Source organism: Oryzias latipes, chromosome 9, assembly GCF_053564925.1.
Source record: "Oryzias latipes strain Hd-rR chromosome 9, Olatipes_Hd-rR_3.1".
In the NCBI taxonomy this organism is placed as follows: Eukaryota; Metazoa; Chordata; class Actinopteri; order Beloniformes; family Adrianichthyidae; genus Oryzias; species Oryzias latipes.
In genome coordinates, this window is record NC_136245.1 from 20,777,215 (window position 1) to 20,790,793 (window position 13,579).

Consider the following 13,579-nt stretch of genomic DNA (forward strand, 5'->3'; position numbering starts at 1 on the left):
GCACTCTCTCTACCCCTATGCCTCCCTGCTGTCTGGCTTTGGGGGCCCCCGTGGCGGTCCTGCTGGCCCTGGCCTGGGTGGCAGATGAGATTGCCCAGAGCGCTGTTGTTCTCTATCTGCTACCGTGTGGGTGTTGGGGGGATCTGGCTGCTGCTGCTGCTATGGCGGGGGTCTTGGTGTGGGGATTGCTGGGCACTCTCCCTCCTTCTTTTTACATTCCATCATCCATTTTAGAAGAACATTAACACTCACTGGACCACAGGTGTTAGCTCACCTTTGCACAAATAGTTTGTGTGATTGAATGAAATATTTGGTTTGAGGGCATAGGTATGCGTGTGGGAACAATATTTGTATTGTGTACATGTTGATGAGCAGATGAACATTTTTTGGAGCCAACGGGTATGTTTATAACATTTGAGTGTGTGTGTGGACAGGCCCCGCCCTTATAGGCCTGTATTACATCTGAACCTAACTGTAATGATTATAAACATCCAGCAACTAGTTGCTTTATGCTGCTTCATGATTTTACCCCCCCCTTCTATAATCACCCCCCCCCCCCCCCCCCCCCAACATCCCTCGCTTTTCTTCCTTCCTTTCCTTTTCCGTCCGGTCCAACACAAAAGATTTTCAAATATAATTAAAATGAATAAAGTTTGGCCTCGATTACAAAAGGGGTTTATTCAGACATACTTGTCAGAAGATTCATAACCCCTGTTGTTAAAGTAAAATATGTCCAACACAAGACGCCTTCAGCTTTCATCTGCCTTCTCAGCTGTTGGACAGGACAAGTTTAAAAAACGAAAAAAATAAAGAAATAATGCCTTTGAAATGGAATAATGAATACAATCAAAGCAATTTTCACTTGAATTTTCTCTCTTCTGCCCTCGAAAAACAATATTGAACCGAGTTGCAAATGTGCAACAAAAGCCGCCCAATCACACACGGACGTGAAAGTTCATGCTGATTGGTCAGAAATTCCTCGCACACAAACCTGATCCAGTCTACAAGCTGATTTCCGCTTTAAGAGCAGAAAAAAGTGAATTTATCTAGAGTGAAAATAGTTTCGATGGCACGTATTTTACAGTTTCAAGGGTAAAATTGTTTTGTTTGCACATATTTTTGTGTTTCAAGTGCAAAATAATTTTTTGAACACACAAAATGTTTTAAAGTTTTATGCTCAAAACAGTGAGTGTTGCCTTTGGAATAATGACACAAAACTCTCCACAGGGTTCCGTTGGCAATGGGCGTTCAAGCAGTCACTTTTTATGAAAAGTCTATTTAAATCTGCTTAAATGTGTGTTTCGGAATTCTGCGTAGCATACTCTTCTTGGGCTCTACGTACAAAACGCGCTTAAATCACGTGCTTCCACATTTTGCACTAAGCCTCTCCCAACTGTTGGTGGCGTACATGCGCTAGTAAACGGTAGAAAAAGAAAAAGATGCCACTTCCTTCTTGTCCAGTGTGAACACCACGGGCTAATGCCTGGTGTGTACATAGCTTTAGATTTATTAATCAAATGGGAGTCATATTGCCAAACGGAGAGGAGGAAAAGATGAACCAATTGAAGAAAGATTAAAAAGATCAGCCTGCCCTCTGTTACACTAAGGGTGGTTTGTTTTTTTGTGGAAAACTACTTTGCTGCTGAAACCTAAAGCATGCGTTAAGTTTATTTTTTGATTTCCTCATTTGACCCCGAGTTGTGAGCAGCAGTTCCACTTATGAACCATATGGTGATTTAAACCCCAGTCCAACCCTTGATGCTGAGTTCCGAGCAAAGAAGGATTTACTCTTCGATATAACTCCACTGTAGAGTTGATCCAACAATCTCCAAGTCTCAGAGCGGACACGTTTCTCATAATCCACTGACACTGGTTCCTGTGGAGGACAAAGAGGTTTAGTCAATAATGAAGAAGCTCGGGAAGAAAACACCATCACGTCTGTATGGAAGCCAAACTTCACAGAAACTTCCAGCAGGAAAACAATCCTTTTTTCTAGAACTCGCTATAGGGTTTAGTCTCAGAAGGCTGTCTGTGAAGCTTTCAAAGTCAACTGACTTGAATTCTCTAAACTTTTCTTCAGGGGTTTGAAGGAAGCCTTTCTACCACCCAAACCCAAGAATGATGTAACTTGAAGCCACGGAGAAATAGTTTGAGGAAGCATCAAGAATCCTGCTGCTTCCTTAAAAGCTCTGAAAAAGGCTTCTCCCCAAAAAACACATTTCATTAAAGCATCAAGTACATTTGATGTGATGAACTTTTTCAAGAAAGATATTTTGATTACATTTTTTCTTCACAAGCAGATGAAAGTTTGACCCTATTTGCATTCTGGGTTCTGTCTCAATCCACACGGTCAGTGTTGTCTGTTTGCTTCGATCTTCCTGAGGAAGATCAGGGAGGGGCTGATGCTGGGTGGTGAGGCACGGCTGGTAGCACAATACCACAGGAAACAAACACGGGTCCTGCTGAAATGATCCAGCGCCGCCCGTCTGGGACAAGCACAACAGAAAACACGAAAATGTAAAAATAAACCTGCGCACTACGGCCATGCATCAGACGAAACAGGAAATATCTCATTGAAGGAAAAATGGATGGAAAGTAACGAGGCAAGGCCTCAGACTGTACTGGTGGAGGAAGACTCGTGGGATTAGGAATGTTACTACTTTTAAATTGTTTTTGTGGCTTTAGTACGTGTTGTGGCAGGTACCATGTTGGGCTGCTTTTGAAAGTGCAGCATGTATGACTTTCAGTAAAAGTTCTTATATAGTTGGAAATAAATCTTCTCTCAGACCTGTGGTTCGAATCCAGCATTATTTCTGCACTTTTTCATACTGTTTCACATTTAAGGAATAAAAAAAAAAATCCTCCTGAATAAACCTCAATGTGTGACATAGTATAGCTGTCAGTAACATTTAAACTAGATTTAAATTAGGAAATATTGGACAAAGTCTCTGAATTGATCTGCTCTTCCCTGCAGATGTGCATCCGTGTTTTGGATTTTTAACGAGCTGTAAATGCGTGTTAATGTTTGGATTTTATCTGCTTCCTTCAGAGTGCAGCAGCAGCTCCCAGCCCCATCCTCGGGAACCTCCCCCCAGGAGAGGGCATGCCGGTGGGGCCTGTTCCTCCCGGGTTCTTTCAGGTATGCACATTTTATGCACAGACGTACACGCATTTTTATTTATTTTTTAGTTTGGTTTTGTTTTTGCCTGACATGCTAAACTAAATATGTAGAATTTTACTTTGTTGGGGGGTAATTTGGAGCATTTAAGTCCGAATTCAAATTACTTATCAGAGAAATAGAAAACACTGACAAGCGTTAAAATAAAATAAATTAAAAATTCCATGTTTGATTTCAACTCACTGTTTAACCAGTTTATTCTTCTTCCTGCAGAATAATACACAGAAAAAATTAGTACAAGCATTTTTAATAAATTTTGTACGTAACTGGGGTGCTAGCCCATAACCCAGATGAAAGATCAGATTAGCTCTCTAAATGCTGTCTGGATAAATCCTCTGAAGGCTGCTATTTAATTAAGACTATGAAAAGTTAGTTTAGTTGTAGGTTATTTTTGTTGCATTTTTTGTTGTTTTTTCCTTCAAACCCAAGCCTTTTAGTAACTTTTAACTTTCTCTGTTGCTTTCAAAAACAACCATTTCAGTGTTGTCTTTACTTTTTCAGTTCGTAAATTTGATTGCACCCAGGAATTGATTATTCTGTTGAACAACTTATAGCCTTGAGGGTCACATTCCAGCCCACCTCCCATCCCCCTAGTAGCCCCTGATTGCCTGAACACACCTTATCTGGGTAATCAGTGGTTAAAGCAAAAATATCAGGATATGAAACACATGGAACACTAGCTCTTGAAGCCTGGAGTTGTCTTTTCTTAGAGCAGTGGCAGATTGATTATAGCAAACCATAGTAACCTAGTTACAAAGATAACATACAAGTCAAATAAGAAATGCTAGTTTGTGTGATCTGAGCCTAAGGGGCCCTTGTAGCATCAATAGCAGTGGAACAGGTTTTGAACCCTGAGGAACTCCACATGTTATGTTGATTGTTAGATTTATTTAAAAAATAACAGAACTTTGCTTTTTTTAAATATGACTTGGATCAGGAAAAGGATTTTATCAATATCCTTATAATACTCTGTTGTTGAGCATTTCTGCTTTAGAAAGTGTTAAATGCGCAGAATTTAGGCAAAAAAATTGATGATGAAACTTTCTAAACCGTCAACGTACAGCCGTCATTTTTCTGTGAACCAGCTACTTGGAAAAAAATGTTGGGGAAAAATATAATAAGGGAAAAAAGAAAAACTACTCACCTGCCCCATATCATCTCAAACGGACCCTGCTCATTGATTTTCCGTCCTTATCAATCAAATTTAGATATCAGCTTCTGACAGGCAGGTTGACAACCTTTAAAAAAACGGCCTTTCTTCTTTTAAAAACTAGGATGTCATCCTGTCTTTGGGACAAAGTTTCAACATTTGTCAATAATTGCATCAATTAAAAAACTCACAATTACCATTAATTGTTTGCTATTTATGCCTTAAATGAGCACATGTGTTTATATTATTATATTTATTGCAATTTATTCAATCACCATCTCACATTTTCTTGTGAATTGTGAATCTTTTTTTTTACATGAATCTGAATGTAAGGAGCTAGAATGCTTTGAGAAGACAGGAGACCCACAGTACCTCCAGTGACAAAGTGTTACAACCAGCAAATGCAGCAGATTAAGTCTGAACTAACAGATGAGCCACACCAACCAAGACGTAGGGTCTAATCAAGATGAAAGCATAGATCCATCCTGCTGTGTTCCAACAGCCAAGTCATCTCAGGCACCTTTAATATTCTTCTGCCAAATTTAAACCTCAGCAGGTCATCGTGATCTACGAGTGATTGAATAATTACCTATTTTTGTGAAGGTGTAACAGATGTAGCTTATACTGTTGCCAGCATTGTACACTTCAAAAAGCCTCTAGGAGCAACCCAGATCTAATGAAGAGCGCCATCGCCCTCTAGCGGAGCTTTAAAGCATTACAAACTTACCTGACACGTTTAGCAGCATCTAAAACGGCTGCAGAACACAAAATGTACAACACATGTTCCACAGGTACCACATGCACTGGAGCTAACGCCATCAGCAAACACCATCCTTTATTCTTCCAGTCTTATTCCAATTCTTGGTCCAATAAATTTGAAGCCAGTTGTCAGACTGTCATTTCTAAATGAACTCAAGTTAAACCTGAAGTCTGTGGTGAAGAAAAAATGTTTTCCCTCTGCTTCATTTTATATCATTATTGCTCTTTGCTCATCTAAACTACTCTTAAACATAATGCAGTTGTTCCGATAGTAAAATATTCACAATTCTTTTAATTAATATCATGTTGTTGGGTTTTTTTAGCCATTCATGTCCCCTCGATACCCCGGAGGACCCAGACCACCCCTGAGATTACCAAACCAGGTGGGAGTCAGGCTAAGGCTACCGTCAAGACAGCGCGCTTAATTAAAAGAAGTGCTGTTTGTGTGACAGTGGTGATAATGATGCTGATGGATTTAATGTTCTCTGTAGGGACTTGGAGTTCCTGGTAGCCAGCCAATGTTACCCAGTGGAATGGATCCCACAAGACAGCAAGGTACACACGGAAACAGAGGTGTACCACAACACAAGGGACACAGGACTTTACCACAGCTTTCTAGAGCTGTCGCCATGAAAGTCTGAACTCTGAATGTTTGTCAAGAGATTAAAGAATTGGAGTCAGGGTTAATATGACATATAGATTGTAGAGTTTCTCAGGGATCATGAAAACAAGACATAGCAGCAAAGCAACCAAATCCCAGTTGAGTTGAGTCATATCACCTTTACATCCTTCTGAAATCAAACGCTTCAAAGGTCAGCAGTGTTCCACAGGCGTGACTCGAACAGCTGAATGTTTGTTTTTCACTAGAGTCAATGTTACAGCGCAGAGTTTGAGCCAGGAACATTTCAGTTTTCTAAATTCACTTAAAACTGTTTGATATTTAAAACATAGTCTTAATGTATTCAATGTAAAATAAAAATCACTGCAAATCTGAAAATAAATGTTCATTTTCTCTAAATGGTAAATACTTAGAGTACATTTCTCATCAAACTGAGTTTGTGAGCATTTTCTCTCCTTTCCAGGGCATCCCAGTATGGGAGGACCGATGCAGAGAATGACTCCCCCCAGAGGCATGGTACCTTTAGGGCCTCAGGTATGATGCAAATTTATAGTTAGTGTCCTTATGCAACCTTTTTCATCTTTTTTTTTTTTTTCATAAAAACTGCTGTCTTTAGAGTTTGCTTTGTTTTTCTTTAGAATTATGGAGGGGGAATGAGACCTCCACTAAATGCGCTGGTGGGTCCTGGGATGTCTGGAATGAGCATGTGAGTCTATTACACATCTGGATATTTGTATGCATCCAAATGCACAAATACACCAACAACCACGGAAGACAAATGTGTTTTTTTTATTTCTTTAGCTGAAGAGGTTTTATTAGCTCTTTAGTTCCCTTTAGTGGAGAACAAACTTGTTCTAAATCTCCCAAAGACACAAAAATCCTTTCTTTGTGTGTTTCCTTTTGGGTCTTTTTTCCACACGGGGTGAAACTTTGAGGTGGCTTTTTGTTTTCTTTTTGCTGTGCCTGTTGTGCTCTGGACTTTTTCTGGCAACAGAAAAGCGTGTTGTTGCCAACAGCAGGAAACTGATGTTCCTGTTTGTACCTTCCAGGGGACCTGGAGGAGGAAGACCCTGGCCAAATCCCCCGAACTCCAACTCTGTACGTTTTTTTTATTCTGACCAGAGGATTACCTAACAAAAAAAAGTTTGATCTTTTTTACAGTTTTTCTGCTTTTCTGCTTCTTTTTTGTAGACCCCGTACTCCTCTACATCTCCTGGGAGCTATGTGGTATTTTCTGTGCTGTGGGTTCTTCTTTTCACATGTTTGTCTTTTTAGCTTATGTAAGGGTTTCTCTACTTTGATTTCAGGGACCTCCAGGAGGAGGAGGACCACCTGGAACGCCCATAATGCCAAGTCCAGCAGGTGAGTTCCCAGCCTTCATGTGTGTGTGTGTTTCTACTGCAAATTAGAGACATTTTTTAGTTATTTATTGCACTTTTTTCCTGTCAGATTCAACCAACTCTGGGGACAACATGTACACCATGATAAACACAGTCCCTGCAGGTGGAAGTCGACAAAATGTGAGACATTTTCTCTATGTGTAATTTAATGTATACCAAACCCTGGACACGGCATTCATAAAATAAATTAATGTACAAATTTGTTTTCTGAAATGACTGAGACACACAAATGTAAGCATAAATTAGCATTTTTGGGCCCAAATAAGTGTTTTGTGGGCACAAATTAGCATTATGTGCTCACAAATGTAAGCACACATTAGTATTTTGTGATCAAGTATTAGTGTTTTTTAAATTTTTTAAATTTTGTGTTAACAAATTGAGATTGTGTCCACACAAATGTGAGACTAAATTAGCTCTTTGTGTCCACAAATGAGCATTTTGTGTCCACAAATTGGCATTTTGTGAGCACAATTAGCATTATGTGCTCACAAATGTAAATACACAGTATTTTGTGATCAAATATTAGTATTTTTTTTAATTTTGTGTTAACAAATTAGGATTGTGTCAACACACATCAGACTAAATTAGCATTGTGTTCACAAATTCGGGTTTTTTTTTGTGGGCACAAATTAGCATTATTTAAGGCATAAAATTGCATTCTTTGAGGCGCAATTTTTTATTTTTAAGGGAAACATTTGCATTTTGTGTCCACAAATAAGTTATTTAATACTTTACTAGTTTAGCTGGTCAAACGGGCTAAAGAATCTATGGTTTTGTGAATTCTGGTTCCTTGGATGAATTGTCCCCTTTGTGTGTTCTCCTCAGTTTCCCATGGGAGCCGGAAGTGATGGTCCATTGGGGGGGATGGCTGGAATGGAGCCCCACCATATGAATGGATCTTTAGGTATAAAAATTGTTCTCCACTGTAATCAGATTGAATCAAATTAATGCTTAAAGGTTTGGTTGTGATATTGACTCTCTCACACAGGGTCAGGTGACATGGACACTCTGCCGAAGGTTAGGGAAGCCGATCTTCTGCTTCTGGGTAGAGAAGCAGAAGAAATCCATTGATCTTGTTTTGTTTTCTCCGAACAGAACTCTCCTGGCAACTTAAGTATGAGTAACCAGCCCGGGACGCCCAGGGAAGACGGAGAGATGGGAGGAAACTTCCTCAATCCTTTTCAGAACGAAAGTGTGAGTCGTCTTCTGTCTGAGGCGGTTAGAGGGAGCTCAATGGGGTTTTTGCAGGACAGAATAACAGCCTGGTGACAAATCTGGCCTTCTGAAGTGTTCATGGCTGCAGAACAACCCTATACGTCGATTTGTGCACCTTTTTCATGTTTCACATGTTTGTACCAACTAGCAGATCGTTTCAGTTTTAAGAAGAAAAAAATACTCATTTTATGCACATTTTTAGGGTTGTTATTTTTGTAGACCCTGGTGTACACTCACTGCAAAATCCCCCCCCCCCCCCCCCCTCTGCCTTCTCTCTGCAGTATTCTCCAAACATGACGATGAGCGTTTAAAGACTCTGGAGACTTGTGCTCGCGGGTGAAATCGCAGCGAGAGCAGACAGAGAAAGACGCCATGTGATGTCACCCAGGCCAGTGACTCCTCCCAGTGAGAAGGGGAGGGGGGGCGCGGTCCCACAGGCACAAACTTTCCACAGCTCATCTGCATCCCACGGCCCTCCATGCTTCCTCTCTCCTGACCGCCCTGCTCCGTCCGTCGGCTTCTCCTCAGCGATCACCAAACTGTACAAAGGAATCGATTCAATCGCGCTGGAGGAGAAGCTTTTGTGTATGAAACGGTGCACACACCTGAATAATTCTGATCTTTCTATCAAGTCACGGAAAAGTGAAAACGGCTGTTCCCTGAGGAGTTGGAGCAAATCCAACCTGCGTAGACAATTTCCCCAAAAAAATTAGGAAAAGTGTAAATGTTGTCTGTTTTTGGAGAAGTTGGGGGGAAAAAAAGGTATTTGCCATAAAGATTTATTTGACGCTTGTGCAAATATTAAAGATGTCTTTCTATTTGTGGTTGTCTAGACCATGTAGACCTCCAACATTGTGTTTGTCTGATTTCTACTATGAATAAACTTTTTATAGCTTTTTCTAAACTTTTCCCCAAATATGGCAGAGTCAGCATTTATCTGGATTTCCAAAAAAGAATACTTTAGAGCCGAAAAGTTCCTGTACATCTTCATTTGGAAATATCATCTAGGTGTTACTTTAAAAGAGAGTCTATTGAACTTTACCCCAGCAGCTGCCAATGTGTCACAAATAAAACAAACATTTTTGCTTTATGATAATAAATTGCTCTTGTTAAATCTAACAAAGCAATAGAGCAACATTCATATTGTTACTGAAGCCGTGTAGTTTCATCTAAAGCTTGTTGACGGCTGAAGTCAAAGCTAATCTCTGGGTGTAATAATCCCAAAGCAGTGAAGAAAAAGTTCATCAGACTTTTACTTTGAAATTTTATTTATCAAGGCTATTTTTGGGGGGGTTAAATACGACTGATGTGTTTTTGTTTACTTTGCATTCTAACATTTTTAAAAGAACATTCAGATTTGAAGCATTTTTAAAATGAATGAGGCCAGTAGTTTGGGAATGTCCCAGTTTGCCAACTTTGCACTTAATTGAACCGAAATTCTAAAACGATCTTAAAAATAATAAAAGGTTAGTTTAGTAAAATATTCACATTGGAGAGAAACCAGACGGGAAAAGCCACTTCAGTCACTCGTACTTTATCGACATCCGGCAAAACTGTGATCTTAATATGATTTGAAGAGTTGATTTGTTGAGATATTTATCGTTTGGAATCTTTTTCTCAGCTACATTCCATCATCATCATCATCATCATGTACAAAGTTTGATAATTCAGTGGACTTTCTTCTCTCCTTTTCCCAAAGTGTACAGCTCAGAAATGTAGCTCTTTTATCTCCTACGTGTATTTGATATTATTACTTGAACATAAATCTGGGGAAAATGTGGGAGCTATGGACTCATGAATCGCCCTCACGGTGGAGCAAAGACATTTGGTTTATGTAAGGCAGTGGTGGTGGGGTGACTCCATGAAAAGGTTTGAGGTTTGAATCCCGGCTGGGGCCCGTGATAGGGTTTGCATGGTCTTCCTGTGCTTCTGTGTTTGGGGGCTCCGGCTTCCCCTTACAGTCCAGTTGGGAGTTCTTCATTGTTCTGACAGCCTGACGACCCGCCCAGGTGAACCCCTTCCAGCTGGGGTCCCGCCCGTCCGCCCCCCTACAGCAGAACAGTGACAGGTTAATAGATGAAGCCATAATCGGGAGCAAGAGGATGTATTTGTAAAGTTGACCATGTTTCTGTTTCGTGACAGTACGTGGAGCTCTGTTTGTGATGTGTTCATTTTCTCTTTTTAATCTTGTTTTATGATTTGTAAATACTTAGAGAAGTTTCATGGATTTTGAAAATGCTGGTATAAAGCTTCTCTTCCCTGACAGTTTGGGTTTTATTCATTTTTGATAAATGATGCTTTACAGACAAATGTCAGATTTCTTAAATTGTTTAGGATAAACCTAAAGTTGAATTTGGAGACAGAAACATAGCATTTTTCATATTTTCTACAGTAAGTACAGATATCTTTATCCTCCTAATCTCTACATCTCAGGGTTTCTTCTATTTGGTAGAAATAAGAGAATTCAAAGATCAAGCTGTTACTTACAGACTATAGTATAGTATTTTATTCATTTTTAAAAATAATGTCTTAAAGCAAAAATGTATTTAAAAAAAAAAAGTAACATCCCAGAAGCATAAACAGCTAAATGAAACGAAAGAGCAAAGATTCCTGCAATTATTCTGACTTCTGTTGGAGTAAGAACCTTATTATTACAATGCACTGAAATGTATTGTAAAACAATAAATGCAAGACTGCAACATCTCCCAGGCTAAGGACAAGTATACAATTGCTCTGATTTTTGGTATTCTCTGTATTTTCAGTGTTCCGGTGAACACTGACAGCTTTAAAACATTTGTTAAATTTGGATTTTTCTTACTTCTTTCTTATTCAAATCAGAGCTCAGAACTTTGCATTTAAACATTAAGAGCTGAACACAGAACTGGACTTAAGATGAAAGAAATAAGACATTTCCCATTTATTAATTTACCGGTAACCAGTGAGATTCACAAATCATTGAAGAAAAAAGGTTCAGCGCACTGTCTAGTGGGTCTAGATGACCCCATTCCCAATGTTAAAGTGCCTGGGATAGCACAAGGGTTAAAAGAGACCTCAATTTATTTTGTTTCTGTTACCTAAAACCTCACTTACATGATCACTAATCGCTGCGTGGTACGTTTATGTGTCCTCAAATGCCCCACGGTCAGAAAAAAAGGCAAGATTTGTCCAGCTGTAGGGAGGAGTGAAGCACAAAGTAGAACCCGTTGGTCATGTGGTCAGAGGTCAGGTCGGACAAACCAGAAGGTTTTTTACTGACTTTACTTTGGTCACTAGTTATCTCAACACAATCCTAAAGAAAAAATTAAATATTTGAAAAGAGCCTTTAGTTTTCCAACAACTTATTTATTATTTATTATTTTATTACTTGTTTATTTTATTTGACATTATTTATTCTTAGTGACCAAACTTATATTCACATACATAACCAATTGTTTCCTAATTTGTTTTCAAACGAACCTGAAAAAGGGTAGAAATGAAAGTAGATGTGGATCAAAAGGACTAATTTGATTAGTATGCCTAGAGGGCCTCCACCTCCCTGCGTTATGTAACATATTCCCCACAGTTTAAATCTCAGCCCTCCTGCAAGAGCTCACTCGTCCTCCTGTTGTCACCTCCACTCGCCTGCCGCCTGACTCCTCCTCAGCATGTCCACTCTGCTCTGTCTGTCTCTGCTGGCTCTGTCCTCGCTGACCGCTGCGTCTGATCTGGACTGCGATGAGTTCCTCAAACCTTCAGAGAATCGAAGCAAGGTACAGCAGCGTTGTCCTGACGACGGATGAGCCCATCGATTCTTTTATGAGTAGCTCCACTAATCTCAGTCCTGCTGTCATAATGAAGTAAATGTTGATAAACACAAACGCATTCTCATGCATTTCTTTTAATTCCAGGTATCCGGCCGCTGGATATTTCAGGTTGGAATTTCTGACACCGAAGAGCAAATGGAATTCCTCAAATCAATCAACAGCTCTTGGATGGAAATCCAAACTTCCCCTAAAGGTGAAGACTTAAACCTTCACTTTGGAGACAGAATGTAAGTGATGACCTTTGAAACCAAAAGTGCACATTGATCCACAAATATGTTGTTTCTGATTTGATCCCCTTTGTTTCTGCTTCAAGTGATGGAAAATGTATGTATGGAACAGCTAACTCCTCTGTTTCAGGAAACTCCACCAGAGTGACATGTATGTAGTAAAATATATATATATATATATATATATATATATATATATAAATATCTATGTATGAATTTGACTGTTAAAATTCACAGCAAAGCAATAGAGCTGTTTTGTTTTCCTGTCTAGTTTACTACAATTCCACCTCACAAGAGGTGTTTGGGAAGCTTCTGGAGTCGTGTCCCGACTGCGCCGTCTGGTCAGACTACAAACTGACAGAGGAAAACGGGAAAACCAAAAAACACAGAAACCTTTACCTGTTCAGTGAGTTCATGGGTTACCTGTTGGGTCTAAAGTTTCTCTCCACTTACAAGCACAAAAGGATCCATGTTTTTTGTCATGATGTTTCCTGCCTTCTCCTTCCGCTGCAGCAAAAACCGGAAAGCTGGATGACAAAAATCTAGAGGTTTTCAAGAAGCAGGCTGAATGCCTCCACTTTTCAACAGACTTTTACTTTCCTGAAACAACTCGTAAGATCAGTTTTTCACTTTATCCACATCCGATTATTTTGCAGCAGGTGTCTAAGAGTGCAATGAGGCTTGCTGTTCTTCCTCTTTCAGACCTGTGTCCTGAAGAAAAGGACTCAGAGGAAAAGGCCGATGATCAATGAACACATCCGAACTGACCCAAACGGTGAAGGAACCAGCATCCATGACTATAGTATGTTGCAACAAGCCAGCTCCCAGCGTTTCCCGTACAACAATGACTTAGAGCGTAGAAACCTGCTCCTCAGCTGTTCATTTTAACAAGTCTGCGGTGAAGTAGAAAGTATCAAGCAGATGTCTCATTTTCTGTCATATCTCAGCTGAAATGTCCTCTTTTCTTTCATGCCAATAAAGATGACTTGCAAATAATTCCATTGTGTACTTAATTGAAGGCAATTCTGATGTTTTTTTTAAAGCAGATCCTCCTTAGGATGTAACTGAAACACTTTAATAATGAGTAAAACATAAACATACAAATATATTAGTGTATAGTCCCAGTATTAGCTCATTGCATTTAAAGATGATGTGTAAAATCAATATTTCTTTGAAAAAAATAAAGAAAAAAGATATGAAAACAACATACTTATATCAACTAATTTCA

At 39.5% G+C, this 13,579-nt stretch overlaps 2 protein-coding genes across 4 annotated transcripts in view; both read left to right on the forward strand.

Annotated features, from left to right (window-relative positions):
• Positions 1-10,586, forward strand: part of LOC101158283 (single-stranded DNA-binding protein 2) — a 50,283-nt gene extending 39,697 nt beyond the window's left edge. For 2 of the 3 annotated variants that reach the window (XM_004072436.5, XM_011479253.4), the window contains exons 5-17: positions 3,050-3,139; positions 5,411-5,470; positions 5,579-5,642; positions 6,170-6,240; positions 6,345-6,412; positions 6,756-6,804; positions 6,898-6,933; positions 7,014-7,068; positions 7,156-7,226; positions 7,932-8,010; positions 8,095-8,123; positions 8,202-8,300; positions 8,603-10,586. In XM_004072436.5, the coding sequence (XP_004072484.1) occupies positions 3,050-3,139; positions 5,411-5,470; positions 5,579-5,642; positions 6,170-6,240; positions 6,345-6,412; positions 6,756-6,804; positions 6,898-6,933; positions 7,014-7,068; positions 7,156-7,226; positions 7,932-8,010; positions 8,095-8,123; positions 8,202-8,300; positions 8,603-8,632 (801 nt within the window). In that variant the 3' untranslated portion in view covers positions 8,633-10,586. The remainder of the gene's footprint in view (positions 1-3,049; positions 3,140-5,410; positions 5,471-5,578; positions 5,643-6,169; positions 6,241-6,344; positions 6,413-6,755; positions 6,805-6,897; positions 6,934-7,013; positions 7,069-7,155; positions 7,227-7,931; positions 8,011-8,094; positions 8,124-8,201; positions 8,301-8,602) is intronic. The other variant, XM_078952265.1, reaches the window with a different exon arrangement.
• A 1,294-nt stretch (positions 10,587-11,880) lies between these two features.
• On the forward strand, positions 11,881-13,347 carry LOC105354744 (uncharacterized). The gene is made up of 6 exons (XM_023958526.2): positions 11,881-12,070; positions 12,209-12,351; positions 12,438-12,502; positions 12,623-12,757; positions 12,865-12,963; positions 13,054-13,347. Exons 1-6 carry the CDS (start codon positions 11,966-11,968, stop codon positions 13,101-13,103), a joined length of 597 nt encoding a protein of 198 aa, XP_023814294.1. The 5' UTR covers positions 11,881-11,965; the 3' UTR covers positions 13,104-13,347.
• The last annotated feature ends 232 nt before the right edge of the window (positions 13,348-13,579 follow it).